The sequence below is a fragment of the Erythrolamprus reginae genome, chromosome Z (genome assembly GCF_031021105.1).
Source record: "Erythrolamprus reginae isolate rEryReg1 chromosome Z, rEryReg1.hap1, whole genome shotgun sequence".
NCBI lineage: Eukaryota > Metazoa > Chordata > Lepidosauria > Squamata > Dipsadidae > Erythrolamprus > Erythrolamprus reginae.
The window spans coordinates 133,198,933-133,216,612 of NC_091963.1; the positions used below are offsets into that span (position 1 = coordinate 133,198,933).

The following is a 17,680-nucleotide window of genomic DNA, read 5'->3' on the forward strand; positions in this document are numbered from 1 at the left end:
ATGCTGCTCCAGTGAAAGAATCACCAGAGAAGGCAGCCCATCTGGAATTATTGGTCAATAGGAAGGAAAAAGTTGGGTGTTGGGAATGTGAGCTGTACTCAAGATTATATTCCTCATACAGATTATATTCCTTCGGTTTATGACCGTAACGGAGCCTGGCCATCATGGTTGTAACTCATGTTGGTTGTAAAGAGAGTCAGGCAAATAGCAAACTTGATTTTACTTACTTTTTTGTGGCAGCTATTAAGGGAATGCATGGTCGCTACGTGAAAACGACAGTCCTTAAATGAATCATTGGTTTTGCTGAAAATCGGAAATAAATGGCTGATTTTTGGCAGAATTACTGTAAAGGGGATAATGTGATCTCAGGAAATGATCTGGTTGCTGAGTGCCCAAAGGGTAGTCATGTGACCAGTGTGGGGGGACAGCATTCAAATCTAGGACATAGGTTCATCAGAGCTGCTTGTAAGGGTAGTCATCTGACCAGGGCGGCGTATGTGTGTGATAGCCTTCAAATCTGTGATCATAAGATGCCCTTTTTTCTTCCCTTTGTAGAAGGCACTCCTTACTCCGGTGGCCTCTTCCGCATGAAGCTGATTCTTGGCAAAGACTTCCCTGCCAGTCCACCAAAAGGCTACTTCTTGACCAAAATCTTCCACCCCAATGTGGGTACCAATGGGGAGATCTGTGTCAACGTCCTCAAGAAAGACTGGAAAGCAGAACTGGGTATCCGACATGTGCTGCTGGTAAGTAGTGTTTTTAACTGGGTAGATCAGGGGTGGCTGGAGGATTCTGGGAGTTGAAGTCCACAAGTCTTAAAGTTGCCAAGTTTGAAGACCTCTGGGGTAGATCCTGGGATGGCAGATAGTGGACCTCAAAGTGGTTGTTTTATTCTTCTTCTTAGGCATGTGCAGAAACACATAGGACTACGTATGCATGTAGTCCTCAAGTTGGTATCATAATATCCCCAAACTGGCTCTCAGAGTACCAGCAGATTTTACAGAAAAATGTCAGAGTATCTTTCCGTGTATCTGTCTATCCAAAACAAAGTGGACAGTGACCCAAAAGCATGTAGATTCATATAGAGTTGTATAAAGTTAATGGTTTGAGAAGTATTGACCTTATTTGTTTTTTTATTTAATAAATTTATTTGGTCAGCCATCTCTTACATGATTCCTGGTAGAATTAAAATCAATGGAAACAAAGCAAATAGCAACCGATGATGGAAAAATCTCCTAAATATCATAATCCTATAGCAGTGATGGAGAACCTTTTTTCTCTTGTCTGCCGAAAGAGCGTGCATGCATGCTATCATGCATGTGCGAGTGCTACACCCATAATTAAATGCATGGGGAGGGCGAAAACAGCTTCCCCCACCCCAGAGGCCCTCTGGAGGCCGGAAACAGCATGTTTCTCAACTTCTGGTGGGCCCAGTAGGCTTATGTTTCGCCCTTCCCAGGCTCCAAAGACTTCCATGAAGCCGGGGGAGGGTAAAAACGCCCTCCCCCATCCCCCTGGAGGCTCCCTGGAAGCCAAAAACGCCTTTCCAGAGCTTCCGGGTGAGCCAAAAATCAGCTGGCTGGCACACACATGCACATTGGGGCTGAGCTAGGGCAACGACTCACGTGCCAGCAGATATGGCTCTGTGTACCACCTGTGGCACCCGTGCCATAGTTCGCCATCACTGTCCTATAGAATGCAGAAGGATCTGAAGCATTTGAAGAGGCCCACAAACCTCCCTAACTTGAATTGTTCTGTAAGGAGGATTACGCTAAAATTCTTCCAAACCCCATGTGCCACAAGACCTATTGACAGTGATTGAAAAGATTTAACTGCAGTTATCGCTGCTCAAGGGACCATTACCCTGAAAGAAAGGTTCACAGATTTTTGCCAAATGCCAGTATGTTGCTTTTGATTATTTTCCTGAATAAATAAATGAACAAGTGCTGGTTATATATTTGTTTACTTGGCTTTATTTATCTAGTTTAGGGGCCTTTGTAGAGTACAGAGCATATTTTAGGATATACAGTGATACCTCGTCTTACAAACGCTTCGTGATACAAAATTTTCGAGATACTGTACAAACCCGGGGTTTAAGATTTTTTTGCCTCTTCTTACAAACTATTTTCACCTTACAAACCCACCGCCGCCGCTGGGATGCCCCACCTCCGGACTTCTGTTGCCAGTGAAGCAACCGGTTTTGTGCTTCTGGGATTCCCCTGAGGCTCCCCTCCATGGGAAACCCCACCTCCAGACTTCCGTGTTTTTTTGATGCTGCAGGAGAATCCCAGCAACTCAAAAAAAGGTGCTTCGCTGGCAACGGAAGTCCAGAGGTGGTGTTTCCCAGCGAGGGGAGCCTCAGCGAAATCACAGCATCACAAAAACACAGAAGTCCGGAGGTGGGGTTTCGAGGACTTCCGTGTTTTTGCGATGCTGCAATTTCACTGATGCTCCCTTCGCTGGGAAACCCCACCTTTGGACTTCCGTTGCCAGCGAAGCGCTCGTTTTTGCAATGCTGGGATTCCCCTGCAGCATCGCAAAAACACAGAAATCCGGAGGTGGGGTTTCCCATGGAGGGGAGCCTCAAGGTAATCCCAGCAGCGCAAAAACGGGCGCTTCGGCTGGCAAAAGGGGTGAATTTTGGGCTTGCACGCATTAATCATTTTTCCAGCATTTTTCCAGCAGCAGCGTTTTGCGGTGTTCGGCCGAACCTGAACTTTGCCCAAACTTCACACCGAACCCGAACTTTACCCAAACTTTTAAAAAAAGTTTTAAAAAGCGCTGCTGCTGTTCGGGTCGGCAAACTCGCCCGAAATTCACAGCAACGTTTGGGTGAGTTTGCCGAACCCGGACTTCCTGAAGTTTGCCCAACACTAATGACAATTCAAAGAGTTGGCAAAGGGTTTAATGCGCGTATGTGTGACTTTCTTCAAAATAGCACATGGAAAGATCTGGAATGAGCTATTGAGGAAAACAGCTAATCCTTGAGTTCCAATAGTTCGTTTAGTGACTCCCCCAAAGTTACAACAGCATTGAAAAAATGACTTATGACCATTTTTCACAATTAAAACTGTTGCAGCATCCCCATATTCATATGATTAAGATCCAGATGCTTGGCAACTGACTCATGTTTATGAGAGTTGCATGTAATCCCGGAATCATGTAATCCCTTTTGCAACCTTCTGACAAGTAAAGTCCACAGGGAAGCCAGATTCACTTAACAACCATATTACTAACTTAACACACTGCAGATTCACTTAACAACTGTGGAGAGGAAGGGTGTAAAATGGGGCAGAATTCACTTAACTATTTGGCCTCCATTGTGGTTGTATGTATATGAGATCTGGACTACCCCCCACCCTCCTGGCCTTCCGAAAAGTCATAAAGACCTGGCTGCTCTAGCAGGCCTGGGGCCAAGGATCCTATGGCATATCATGGGGATCTGGCCATTACAGATATGCATAGTTTTCAACTGTTTTAATTGTTGTTTTCAAATTGTTTTGAATTGCTTTTACAGGGTTTTATATTACATTTTATGTGTATTTGGTTGTGAGCCATCCAGAGTCCTTTGGGAGTTGAGTAGCATATAAGTCCACATAAATAAATCCATCCACCCATACATACATACAAACATGCATACAACGAATACACACACACACACACACACAACCACACACACAATGAGCCGGGGTGGTGCAACAGGTAGAGTGATGTACTGCAGGCCACTGAAGCTGACTGTAGATCTGCAGGTCAGTGGTTCAAATCTCATCACCACCTCAAGGTTGACTCAGACTTCCATCCTTCCGAGGTGGGTAAAATGAGGACCCGGATTGTGGGGGCAATATGCTGGCTCTGCTAAAAAGTGCTATTGCTAACATGTTGTAAGCCGCCCTGAGTCTAAGGAGAAGGGCGGCATAAAAATCGAGTGAGTGAATGAATAAATGAATGAATTAATGAATAAATAAATAAATACATAAATGTATAGCAAAACACTTCTTTATTTAGGGATTCAGGAGACAAATGATGCTCTGTTTTGCCCACTTAGTTTCCAGATTTAAAAAAAACCAGAATGACTGCTAAGTATTTACCCACAGCTACGTGGAAGAAATAAAAAAGGAGGTCAGGGTTGCATGTGTAAAGAAGCGTTTGCAATAATTCAGGAAGCATTTTAGCTAAGAGACTTTGTATTAAATTAATTTATAAGAAATGTTCTGGTTAATTTTTATGCTGGTCTGGTGCAGCTTTGCCTTTAGGAATGAAGAGGAGTGTAAATGATCTTAAACATTTCAAAATGGTGCTTCTGAGCTTTGGCAATTTGTAAATATGTTTGCATTTAATTAAACACTTCAAAGCTACACGGATAATCAACTATAAATTTGTAAGTCATTTGTAAACTGCCAGGCGTCCCTGGAGATTCAATGGTATACAAATGTAATAAATAAAAGTAAATCAATACTCATTGGTGAACTCCATTAAGAACAGCCGACGCAGCTCACAAAGCTTAATTCCTCGTTTTTCCTGCTGCCAGTGAGCAGCAAGAAGGGGAGGGGGGGTTTAAAAAGCCGTGTTTTGTCCTTGTTCAACTTTTATCCTCCTTCTCCCAGTACACTTTTCCAAGTCCCGAGTTTTCAATTCTAAAATCCTAGAGCTGTAACCAAAATATGGCCTCGGACCATGGGGTGGTGCCACTGTCTACAAAAAGGGAACATATGACCACCGAAAGTTTGGATTCAAGATTGAAACAGTGCAGCGTTTAGAAGGGATGATGCTCCTCACACCTGATAAGGCAATAGAGAAAGAGGGCTGGTTTGAAATCAGTCAGACCGGAAGAAGCGTCTTGGATGAGAAGCAAAACATCTTCAAGGGGGGAAAAATACAAATGTCCACTTTCTTTTTGAATAAGCCTCTTTGGGTCGACTATAACATGGAGGATGGAGAATCTCAATGGACATTTAGCTGGTTTGAAAAGCTTTCCATTGATTGGGGAGTCTCCAAGGCTTGGGGTAAAAACTGCACAGTCGTGGGCACAGTGTTGTGATTGAAGTCCCGCCTTTTGTGTATGGGGTATATTAGAGATTTTTTTCCCCCCCAAAGGCACAGAATTTTGATCACAGTGCTCCACCTGCCATCTTGCAGATCAGGACTGCTGATGTCCTTACATAAGGGCTTAATTCCTTAGCCATTGATCTACCACAGCGGCCACCCATCTTTTGGGTACCTGGGACCAGTTCCTGGTGCCCAAAAGATTGGGGGCCTGCTGTGATAGAAGCAAGAGAGATGGAGGACTGCTTTGAAATCCATCAGAACTGAAGAAGCTTCTTGGATGAGAAGTGAAACATCTTCAAGGGAAAAAGAAGTCCAGTTACGTTTTGAATAAGCACCTTTGGGACAAGTGTGATTTGGATGACAGAGAATCTCCATAGACATATATTTGGTTTTTGTACAGGCCAGAGGGACAAAGGTGGGCTGCTAAAGTGGAATGTGACGTATACTCACCCCCGTGGCTCTGAGTGCTAGTGGAGTCCAGTGCAATTATGCTACCACACCCGGGCAGGTAGTGAAATCGTGCGTGGACATGCATGTCCGCGTGCAATTTTGCTACCTGCCCAGGTGCGGTAGCATAATTGTTCTGGACTCTGCTAGCACTCAGAGCCACGGAGGCGAGCACACGTCACATTTCCACCTTAGCAGCCCACCTCTGCAGAGGGGACATTGTTTCGTGTGCTACCTGCGATCCCTGTATGGGGCTTTGCTTGTTTGTGCAGGCCAATTTCTGGCATGCTGCAAACCAGTGTCGATCCACAGACAGGGGGTTGGGGACCTCTGATCTACCATATTAGCTACGTGTGCTTTCCTCACAAACAGAAATTGATTCTGCAAGAGTAGTGCACTTGAAGACGTGCACTTTTCATGTTCTTAGCTCTGTTTTTGTTCTGGAGAGCCAAAAAGAGAGCGGGAGCTAAAATGTTAAATGTTTTATCTTTTTTAACTCTTGATTTTTGCTATTTGTACAGGGAAAAATAGTTTTATAGAGGGAATGGAAATGCTTTAGAAGTAAAATAGTCGAGCAATCGGATTATATGGCTGTGTGTCCAATCATGCCAGTGAGGTAAACCTTGTTCCAAGAGAGCAAAATAGAGTAACAAATAGTGTGCCATAGAAATGTAAAGATATGAGATGGAATAAAAACATAGCTAAATGTATTTTACACTGTCCTGGTATAAAATACATTTAGCTATATGTTTTTTTCTCCATGCCATTTTTTAAATTTGAAAACCATCCTTGCTACATCCACTGTAAAATGTTTAAAAGTCAGAGGAAAATCATGTAGATCACAAGTTACAGGGAAATATCAGGGAATTTCAAAATATTTTCCCCCTGGACACCCTGCATATAGTGCTTCATACATTGCCTTTTGTGCTTTAAACCTGGCATCTTTGTCTTTTTAGAACTCTTTACAACTCCTTCCAGCTATGACTTCCTTAATCTTTCCTTTCCTCTACTGAAACTTCCCTCATTTATATTGGTATCTTGATACTCAGGTGCTTTGAAACTCATCAGATTTGGTATTGAACGTGAAAATTTTGTCTTCTTTATTTGTTTATTTAGCACTTGAGGCACAAGCTAGATCTTGTCAATGTTGGCTGCCTTGTGACTCACTACTACATTATTACTTATGGGAGGGGAAAACATTTGGTACTCCCCATTTTTGATACTCATTGTGTCTTCTAGAACCAATTAATGGTGAGTATAGTTAGTGCTCGGTTTATGACTACGATTGAGCCCAAACTTTCTGTTGCTAAGTGACACATTTGTTAAGTTTTGAGTTGTTGAGTTTTGTCCCATTTTACGATCTTTCTTGCCACAGCTGTGATAAGTGGATCGCTGCAGGTGTTAAATTAATAATATGGTTGTTACATGAATCTGGTTTCTCTATTTACTTTGCTTGCCAGGAGGTCACAAAAAGTGATCACATGATCCTGAGACATTGCAACCTTCATAAATGTGAGCTGGTTGCCAAGTCTCCGAATGTTGATCATGTGATCCTGGGGATGCGGCAACTGTAGTAAATGTGAAAAATGATCCTAAGTCACTTTGTTCAAGTGCCGTTGTAATTTTGAACAGTCACTAAATGAGCTGTTGTAAGTCAATGGCTACTTGTAACAAGTACCCATTGTGTTGTGATTTCATCTTCATTCCCTCTGTATCACTAAACCAGTTCAGCATATTTCATTCTTATTGATCACCCTATTTTGTATTCAGTCCTCATCCAATCTTGATGCTATCTCTCAATCTAACACACACACACACACACACACACACACACACAGAGCATTCAACTTTTCTGTTTTTGCACTTCCATACAATAAAAAGGAGCAGAAACGCTCTCCAAACTATCTTTTTCACCTTTTTTTCCCACCAAACCTTCCTTCCTGGCAACTGGCCAGATACTACTCACTATTTTACTACCAGCATTCATTAAGCCTTTTTTTCTCCACCCATTTCCTTCTCTTCAATAAACACTGTACCAAACTAGGCAGAGTCACCTGCTTGATCATGGTTCTTTTTTTTTCCCTTAAAAAAAAAACATTTAAAAATAACCTGCAATAATTTGCCTCATTTTTCTTGTCAAACAAAACTGCCTTGGTTTTTGATGCATTGATTTTCGGATCAGACTCCTTGGGGTGCCATGCTGCTTCCTAGCCTTTGCTGCTACAGATCAATTGTTCTTAGCCACCCAGGCGGCCTTGTCTGCCTACAAAAGCACACGTACATCCACACTGCCAACCAGTTCACCTCCAAATGTTGCTCTAAGCGTTCCATGTGCATTCATTTAGGAAGTGCATTGGGAACTAGCTTTATTGCAATTACTACTATGATTGGCTGAAAGAGAAAATCTTGTTTGTATGTTCCCTCTCCTATACGGGTACTACTCAGGTTACAACAGTTGATTTAGTGACCATTCAAAGTTACGACGGCACTGGAAAAAAAATGACTTATGACCATTTTTCACACTTAATGACCATTGTAGATAGCCCGTGGTCACATGATCAAAATTTCGTGGCTTGGCAACTGACTCATGTTTATGATGGGGTCATGTGATCACTTTTTGCAACCTGGTCAAGCAAGGTCAACGGGAAAGCCAGATTCACTTAACAACTTCTGTAATTAACAGCTGCAGTGATTCCTTTAACAACTTTGGCAAGGAAGGTCACATCAAAATGGGGCAAAATTTACTTAGCAACTGCCTCGCATAGCAAGAGGAATTTTGGGCTCAACCGTGGTCAGACGTTAAAGACCACCTGTATAAAGCTGCATGGCACTCCCCCGGTATCTAGACTTCTGTATTGGTTGGCCAGTGACCAAAGCCTATGTCCCATTCCTAAAGGAAGCCTTTTTGGTGGGGAGTCAGAAGAAGATAAGCACATCAACTCAGGCTGGTCCTTGGAGGGAATGAGAGGCTTGCCAGTATCTACACTGCTTAAAAAAATAAATGGAACACTTAAACAACACAATGTAACTCCAAGTAAATCAAACCTCTGAAATCAAACTATCCACTTAGGAAGCAACAGTGATTGACAATCAATTTCACAGACTGTTATGCACATTCCGCTCCGAGTCTCTGGAGAGGGGCGGCATACAAATCTAATAAATAATAATAATAGTAATAATAATAATAATAATATTCAACTTTGTACAGAACAAAGTATTCAATGAGAGTATTTCATTCATTCAGATCTAGGATGAATTATTTGAGGGTTCCCTTTATTTTTTTGAGCAGTGTATTTTCCGCTGGCCCTGAATGTCTGGATCTTGCCTGAGGATTCCTCCCTCTTCCCAAAGGTGTTTTTTCAAAAGGCAACTGGACTTCATTTTCTCTTGAAAACATTTCGCTTCTCATACAAGAAGCATCCTCAGTTCTGACTGACTTCTTTTGTGTGGCAGCCATTAAGCAAATCTGGTCATTACATGAACACCATAGCCAGTCAGAACCGAAGAACTTCTTGGATGAGAAGTGAAACGCCTCCAAAGAAAAACAAGAAAGTCCAGTTTGCCTTTTCACGCGGCAACCATGACGCGAATGACTGAGACACTCCATAGACATTCCTCCCTCTTTTAACTCTGATTTCCTTATTTTGCTCCTGCTCCAGACCATCAAGTGTTTGCTGATCCATCCCAACCCAGAATCAGCCCTGAATGAGGAGGCAGGACGCCTCCTGCTGGAGAACTATGAGGAATACGCTTCCCGAGCTCGGCTCCTAACCGAGATTCATGCCCAACCCTCCTCTGGCTTGCATACCAAGAATCCTGCGGAGCCTTGCTCGTCTTCGGCAGGTACCTCCGGGGAGGGTCCCATGGCCAAGAAACATGCAGGTGACAGAGACAAGAAACTGGCTTCCAAGAAGAAGACTGACAAGAAGCGAGCTCTTCGGCGGCTTTAGGGGATTTAGCGGGGGGAGGGGGGATTGAGGGTCCGGAACAGGCAGGTTGTGGGCATTGGGGGTTGCATAGTACATTTTCCAACTCTCCTCTTTTCCTCTGCCACTTTTAATTTGAGGCTGCAGTCCAACTTTGTCTTGCCCTGGTCGGATTTTTCTTCTTTTCAGTTTTTAACTTATTTAAATTATAAAAAGCAGAAAAATCTATTAAATGCCTTTGTTTTATAAGAAAGGCTCTTAATGTACGGTTTTGCCATCATATGAAATGGGGTAGGGACCATGTCGAGGGCATCGGTTTCCTCTCCTTAAAATGAAGGCCTTGAAGCCCAAAAGGACAGAACTCAGTTGAGGTGGGAAAGAAGAGGTACCTTTTGGTCTTTGGAAGGATTTTGAAAAAGCTGCTGTTTTCATTTTAAGGGAAGAAAATATCAAGGAGGGAAATTGGTATGGTTTATAGAACTGTACGAGGGAAAGATAGGATGAGTTTTTTTATATTTCACTTTATGAAATCGCTTCATACGAGATAAGGAAAATGTTTCTTCACTCAATACCTGAATCAGAGGTTTGTTGCTGTTGATTTTCAGACATGGACTTGAGGGCAAATGTATTTATAGAGGGGAGAATTATGTGTCTTAGCGACGCAGTTCAAAATAGGACCCAGAAATGTTTGGGGGGCTGGGTAGACCTTTTAGCACGTTCAGGCAAGGTGAAGCTGGAATGGCTGGGGACATCTGCTTGGCTATTTGGCAGCTTGCTGGAACTGAGCGATCCCCCATTTGTTGAAGGGTAAGTTCATGCATTTAAAACATGGGTGTCTTAAGCAAGGAAGTCATTTTAATGTGGGTGATTTTATTCAGTGGGGCTTCCTGAGAATTTCTGGCTGCCAGAATTTCATAGTTAAACATTTACTTGAAATAATTAAGCTAATTTGAGAACTGGCTGGTCACGGAGGTGCAGTTTCTGTGCCAGAGGTTCAGGGCAAGATGAGCAGATAGGCCTATAAAACAATTGATGTTCCTGTTTGTCCCAGCCAATCAGCATTGAACAACATCAGGTAATGTATTTTGCTTAGGAATCTAATATTTATTTTACTTAGTTTATTTGTACAGTATTTCTGTGTCCATTCAGTACTCAACAATTCAGACCCTTCATCATTGCCTACAAGTGCCATCACAGTGACTCAAAATCTGCTTGCCCTTGTCTTTATCATTTTATTACCTAGTTTTTATTGATGCTTAAAAACTTTTATATAACTATTTTATGGAATTTTCCCAAAGCCGCAAGTCCATCAAAGATTTTTTAACCTATTACTTTTCTGAAATAAATATCCCATATAAATGGAAACAAATCAATAAAATTAGAATTTCAGTACTATTTATTCAAAATAAAATGAGTGTACAGGTAGGGTGCTGATTCTTTTGAAATGGAATAGTTTTTGAAAGAAGGAAGACCACAAGATGGATAACGCTGGAGTTCATTAGATCTAAGTGAAGGCTTACCAGAGGATTGGTGCCGTTCCTGAAAGTTTCTTCATTTCTACCTCTATTTACAATGAAGGGACACTTTGACAGTGAGATAGGTGGCATAAAAATTCAATAAATACAGTAGTACCTCTAGATACGAGCTGCTCCACATGCGAGTATTTCAAGTTACGAGCTGCGACGCAAGCAAAATTTCTGTTCGACACCCGAGCTCAAATTCGGGATACAAGCCGAGCGTCCACTAGGTGGCGCAAGAATTCCATTTTTCCCAGTTATCTCTGTGCGAAAAGCCAAATCTAAATGCATTTGTTCGAGATACGAGATGATCGACATACGAGGTCAGCTCTGGCACAAATTAAACTCGTATGTCGAGGTACCACTGTACTTTCATGTAGAGAGTAGAAAAAGTAAGGCTTTTGAGTCTTAACCTCAGTATCCAATTGATAGTTGGTGTTTATCACTGATATGTAGGAATTTGACTTCAATTGTGTCAAGAACGTTGAGGTGATTCCTGATTTGTCCATTGGGATCTCTGAGTGAACAATAGTCCTGCAACCTCTGAGAAATTTGGTCATCATGCTTAAGTGTTGTATCAGGAAATGAGTACCTCACCAATCAAAATGGATTTCTTTCCAGCTTGAGGAATGTGATGTTCCTCTGCATGGGAACTGGTGAAGCATTTCAAGAAGTCAAAATAATTCTTCTCCCCACAGTTTACTATATTTTTCGGAATATAAGACACGTTAGAATATAAGATACACCTAGATTTTAGAGGAGGAAAACAAAAAAAAGTATTCTGAATCAAATGGTGTAGTAATATATTATTTAAAAAAATACCAGTGTAGCAGAATACTTTTTACAACCATGTGCACTTTTTGCAAACTTCAGACGTGGCAAGTTTAAGACTTGTGGACTTCAACTCCGAGAATTCTTCCTCCAGTCATGCTAGCTCAGGAATGAGAGTTGAAGTCTTAAACTTGCAAAGTTTGGAGACTCTTGTACCCCAACCCAGAGGTCTTATGACTAGTGGACTCCAACTCCCAGAATTCCTTTTCCAGTAATGCTAGATGGGGTAATTAGAAGGTAAAACAGCCCCCCTTTCCCCCACAAAACGGGGCAATCAGAGGGTTTGGGAAGCCTGCCGAGCACTCCTAGGGGGCGAGAGAAGGCAAAAACTCCCCGTTTCTCACCCAGTTTTTGATTAAAACTGCATGCAGAGGGTTTGAGAAGTCTGTAGAGTGCTCCTAGGGGGTGGGAGAAGGAAAAAGCCCTATTTCTGCAAAAACGGGGATGTTTTTGCCTTTCCCCCCAACCTAGGAGTAATCTGCAGGCGTCCCAAATTCTGCACACCCCACTTTGGAAGGTCAAAAATGACTGTATTTGGTGCATAAGACGCAGCAACATTTCCATCCTCGGGGGGGGGAGGGGAGGTGCGTCTTATACTTCGAAAAATAGGGTATGGTGATGTATAATAAAAAATATTTTGTAATGTTTCTCCAAAGGGACTTTGCAATCAATACATAAAAATTGGGGTGGTGGGGGGTGGTTGGGGAGGCAGATCACTCAATGAAAACTGGACCACCTAAGACGCAAGAGAAAATGCAGACTGATGTTGAACACTAGATTAATTTTAAACTGAGCGTATGAGATTTGGCCTCTTAAATTTAGATTTGGGTGATGGAAACCAGAAGTGATGAAGAAAGGGTGATGATGCAATGTTGGGAGAGTTGCATAGTGAGACTTAGCTTTTTTTTTTAAAAAAAAAATGGCCTTTTTTGCATTCTGTTCTGCATAGTTCCCATTTCAAAACAGCTGGGAAACTCAACTGTGATTCAGCTTGGAGTTCCCAAAAGTCCAAGCTGTGTGTTGTGTCCTCCAACCTAGATAGGCCTAAAAGGTAGGGAGGAATTCCAGTGATTCTGCAATTGCCAAATCCAAAAATGTGAACTTCTCAGAGGCCAGCAGAGGGCACTGCTGCATTTTGTGTGTTTGCCTGTTTAGTGCAATATGCATTTTAAAGCAACTAAAGAGCTAAGGCTTCCTACCCTGCAGCAAACAATGGGAAAATTGCATTAAGAATCTGCTTGGTGCAGTTTTGGAATATTCAGTATTGTTTCTCCCACAAATCCTGAGTAGTACAGAAAGCAGTTAGAAACACCAAGAGGTCCTTAGCCGAATGAGTCCATTTCTGTTTCACTTCCTGTGAGCAACGTTTTAAGCATCCCAGCCTCCATGGATGGTAGGTGTGCAACAAGAACACAGATGGGTCGGGATCAGAATCCAGCAGTATCAGCTGGCCTGCATCTATCTCCTAGTGTAGGTAGAAAACATTAGAAAGTAATACAGACTTTGCTTACCTTTCGATGAGTCTCATCTACACATAGATCTGCACAAACATATGGTCTGTCCTATTCTGCAAGTTCACAGCAATATTTGCCCCGCTTGATAGCCATGGTTTTGGGGAGGGTGTGTGTGTTGAGATTATAAAAACACTATGAATACAAATTAGGGGTTGGAATTTTTTTCCCATGGAGGGTTGCATTTCTGTCTACCCTTCAGTTAGATGGATCAGACCAGGAAATCAACTCTACAGGAAGGCTAAAACTGCTTTGATTGACTATAATAACAATCTTCTCAGTCTATTATAACCAGTGATGGCAAACCTATTCTGGCTGGTATGCCCACACCCATAATTCCATGTGATAGCCCCACCACCTCAGCATGCAACGGCACAACTGTTTTTTGCTCTCCAGGTTCCTAGAAGAAGAGCCTAGGGAGAGCAAAAAAACAGGCCTCCCCCCCCCCTCAGGTGGCTGTTTCCTGACTCCCAGTTGGCCCAGAAGGCCTGAAAATCAGCTGGGGTGCCCACCAATATGGATCTGTGTGCAATTTGTGGCAAACGTGCCATAGGTTCGCCATCACACTACAATACCTTCTGCTTCATGTATAGCAGTGGATTAGGAAGACATTCACATTCATTCAGTGCATTAGGTAATGATTCTTGCATATTTCCAATACGTTTGTCTTCCTTTTTCTCTGCCATTCCCTTGGAAGTCATTTTTGGAGGCTGGAGCCATGGGGAAGAAACCTTTGATTCTTTCCCTCAGCATTTGCCAGATAGCTTCACTTGTTCCCTGAGCTTTTCTCCAAGGGACTGAAACTATTTGCTGATGGCTTTTTAGATGAACTTTAAAATGGGTGAGCAGTGTGGTCAGGTGGTAGGGAAAGCAAGTAGGATGCTTGGCTGCATAGCTAGAGGTATACCAAGCAGGAAGAGGGAGATTGTCATCCCCTTATATAGAGCGCTGGTGAGACCACATTTGGAGTACTGTGTTCAGTTCTGGAGACCTCACCTACAAAAAGATATTGACAAAATTGAACGGGTCCAAAGACGGGCTACAAGAATGGTGGAAGGTCTTAAGCATAAAACATATCAGGAAAACGTATCATAAAACGTATCTGGAGGACAGAAGGAAAAGGGGGGACATGATCGAAACATTTAAATATGTTAAAGGGTTAAATAAGGTCCAGGAGGGAAATGGAACACAAGAACAAGGGGACACAATCTGAAGTTAGTTGGGGGAAAGATCAAAAGCAACATGAGAAAATATTATTTTACTGAAAGAGTAGTAGATCCTTGGAACAAACTTCCAGCAGACGTGGTAGATAAACCCACAGTTACTGAATTTAAACATGCCTTGGATAAACATCCATCCTAAGATAAAATACAGAAAATAGATTAGATGGACCATGAGGTCTTTTTCTGCCGTCAGACCTCTATGTTTCTATGTTTTAGACCAAAAACCATGATTTGCTTGCTCCCATCTAAATGTTCTCTCCTTCGATCTTAGCTCCTTGCTTTTAGGCCCTTTCTCTGGACTGTAAAATAATGCACTTGGGGAAAAGGAATCCTCAATCTGAGTATTGTATTGGCAGTTCTGTGTTGGCAAATACTTCAAAAGAAAAGGATTTAGGGGTAGTGATTTCTGACAGTCTCAAAATGGGTGAACAGTGCAGTCAGGCGGTAGGGAAAGCAAGTAGGATGCTTGGCTGCATAGCTAGAGGTATAACAAGCAGGAAGAGGGAGATTATGATCCCACTATATAGAATGCTGGTGAGACCACATTTGGAATACTGTGTTCAGTTCTGGAGACCTCACCTACAAAAAGATATTGACAAAATTGAACGGGTCCAAAGACAGGATACAAGAATGGTGGAAGGTCTTAAGCATAAAACGTATCAGGAAAGACTTAATGAACTCAATCTGTATAGTCTGGAGGACAGAAGGAAAAGGGGGGACATGATCGAAACATTTAAATATATTAAAGGGTTAAATAAGGTCCAGGAGGGAAGTGTTTTTAATAGGAAAGTGAACACAAGAACAAGGGGACACAATCTGAAGTTAGTTGGGGGAAAGATCAAAAGCAACATGAGAAAATATTATTTTACTGAAAGAGTAGTAGATCCTTGGAACAAACTTCCAGCAGACGTGGTAGATAAATCCACAGGAACTGAATTTAAACATGCCTGGGATAATCATATATCCATCCTAAGATAAAATACAGAAAATAGTATAAGGGCAGACTAGATGGACCATGAGGTCTTTTTCTGCCGTCAGACTTCTATGTTTCTATGGACTACTAAAATTAAGTCCCTAAATCTTGAGTTCAAGATCTGAAAATTTCTTTTTGCACCTCTCCCACTAACACAATATCTCTTTTAAGCCACCCACCCCTCTTTAATAAACCTGGAGCTTGCTAAAATTGTTAGTACTTCTCTCTCCATTCCTTTTTTTCGCCTAATAAAAATATTTAAAATTGATCTGCTTTCTGAGGCTCTCAAGACCATGTACTAGTGATGTTCAAACCCAAATTTTCTGCATGGCCCTACAAATGTATGTACTTACTATTATCTCACCCACCTTAGCAACCTGTGGACTTTAGCTCCCAGAAATCCTGTGCATGGCTGTCTCAGGACTTCTGGGAATTAAAGTCCTCATAAATGAGGCACATTTGCCCACCTCTGATCTACTAACCCTGCAAAATAGATTAGGCTTATCCAAGATCCCCTAATAAGTTTCATGACTGGCAATTGAAGATTTTTAACTGCCGTTTTCCATAGGTTTCACTATTTCAGTGGAAGGTATTTTGAACCTGGAACATGCCCCACAATTAATTCATGTATCTTTAAGATGACAAAGTACGGAATAAATTGAAATGAATTCTGGGTAGATTTGAATCTTGTTTGCCATATTTTGGAAATGAAACACCCATTGACGCTGTCTCCTAAGCCAGGGCAATTTCTTATGTTCTATTTTTAGTCTTTCCACTAGGTGGCGCTTATGATCAAAATTGTGGTCCAAATACGGAATAAAGAGGAAGTTTTATTGTTTTAATTTGTCATTTTTAAGAAATGTCATTTGTAATCTTTGGGCATATGCAAGATAGAGTAAGAGGCTAGTAGCAGTGCTCATCAGATAGAATTTCAGAGTAGAAATGATTGGCTGTGCCTTTTCTCTCAACCTTGTCTTACCTGACCACAACAAGCTCCTTATAACCATATTTACTACGCACAGACAGATTAGTGCAGATCAGCTCTTAACTTGCTTATGTTTAAAACTCGTTGGAGGAAGACAGGACAAGCCTGCTTACGTAATCCCTGCCTTACTTACAAAATCTTCCTTGTGTGAGGACAACATAAAGCTTTGGAGAGGCCCAAATTAGGTTAGCAAATGACAGGCTCAGTACATTTAATAGCTTCAAGGGCAAAGGGACAAGGAAAGTAAAAGGTGTTGGTTCTCCACGTTGAAAACTTCTTCCTCATTCTAGATTCTTTATCTGGAAGAAACTAAAAAAAGACTGCCCATATCTGGAATTTGTAACTGCAAGAAGACAACTGAGCAGAGCTGGTTTGTTTATTTGTGTCAGAAGTGTCACAATATGTGACACTATATGTTCTTATGTATTTAGTGTATATTTGTAAATAAAATATTTTAAAAATAAAAAAGAGAAGTGTCACAATTAAAATAGGGCATACTATGTGACATAAAATTTAAAGTATAAAATTAAGCTGGTGAAAACAAGGCAAAATTGTGCAGAATGCAGTTGCGAGAGCAATCATGGGCTTCCCTAAATATGCCCATGTTACACGAACACTCCGCAGTCTGCATTGGTTGCCGATCAATTTCCGGTCACAATTCAAAGTGTTGGTTATGACCTTTAAAGCCCTTCATGGCATCGGACCAGAATATCTCCGGGACCGCCTTCTGCCGCACGAATCCCAGCGACCGGTTAGGTCCCACAGAGTTGGCCTTCTCCGGGTCCCGTCGACTAAACAATGTTGTTTGGCGGGACCCACGAGAAGAGCCTTCTCTGTGGTGGCCCCGACCCTCTGGAACCAGCTCCCCCCAGATATCAGAGTTGCCCCCACCCTCCTTGCCTTTCGCAAGCTCCTTAAAACCCACCTCTGTCATCAGGCATGGGAGAATTGAAATTTTCCCTTTCCCCCTAGGCTTATAGAATTTATACATGGTATGCTTGCATGTATGATTGGTTCTTTAAATTGGGGTTTTTTAGATTATTTTTAATATTAGATTTGTTTACATTGTCTTTTTTATTGTTGTGAGCCGCCCCGAGTCTTCGGAGAGGGATGGCATACAAATCTAATAAATAAATAAATAAATAAATAAAACCATCCTTTAGAACTGGAAAAGTTCAGCTAAATTTTGATGGCTTCTGATGTAGCAGTGGTAGATTAAAC

The 17,680-nt window shown here is 41.8% G+C and overlaps 1 protein-coding gene across 5 annotated transcripts in view; it reads left to right on the plus strand.

The window, feature by feature from the left end:
- UBE2S (ubiquitin conjugating enzyme E2 S) overlaps positions 1 to 17,680 on the plus strand; it is a 49,320-nt gene that overhangs the window by 18,252 nt on the left and 13,388 nt on the right. For 3 of the 5 annotated variants that reach the window (XM_070729920.1, XM_070729919.1, XM_070729924.1), the window contains exons 3-4: positions 556 to 746; positions 9,153 to 10,797. In XM_070729920.1, coding sequence (XP_070586021.1) covers positions 556 to 746; positions 9,153 to 9,443 — 482 coding nt within the window. In that variant the 3' untranslated portion in view covers positions 9,444 to 10,797. Of the gene's footprint in view, positions 1 to 555; positions 747 to 9,152; positions 10,798 to 17,680 lie in introns of those variants that run through there. The other 2 variants (XM_070729922.1, XM_070729921.1) reach the window with 1 other exon arrangement.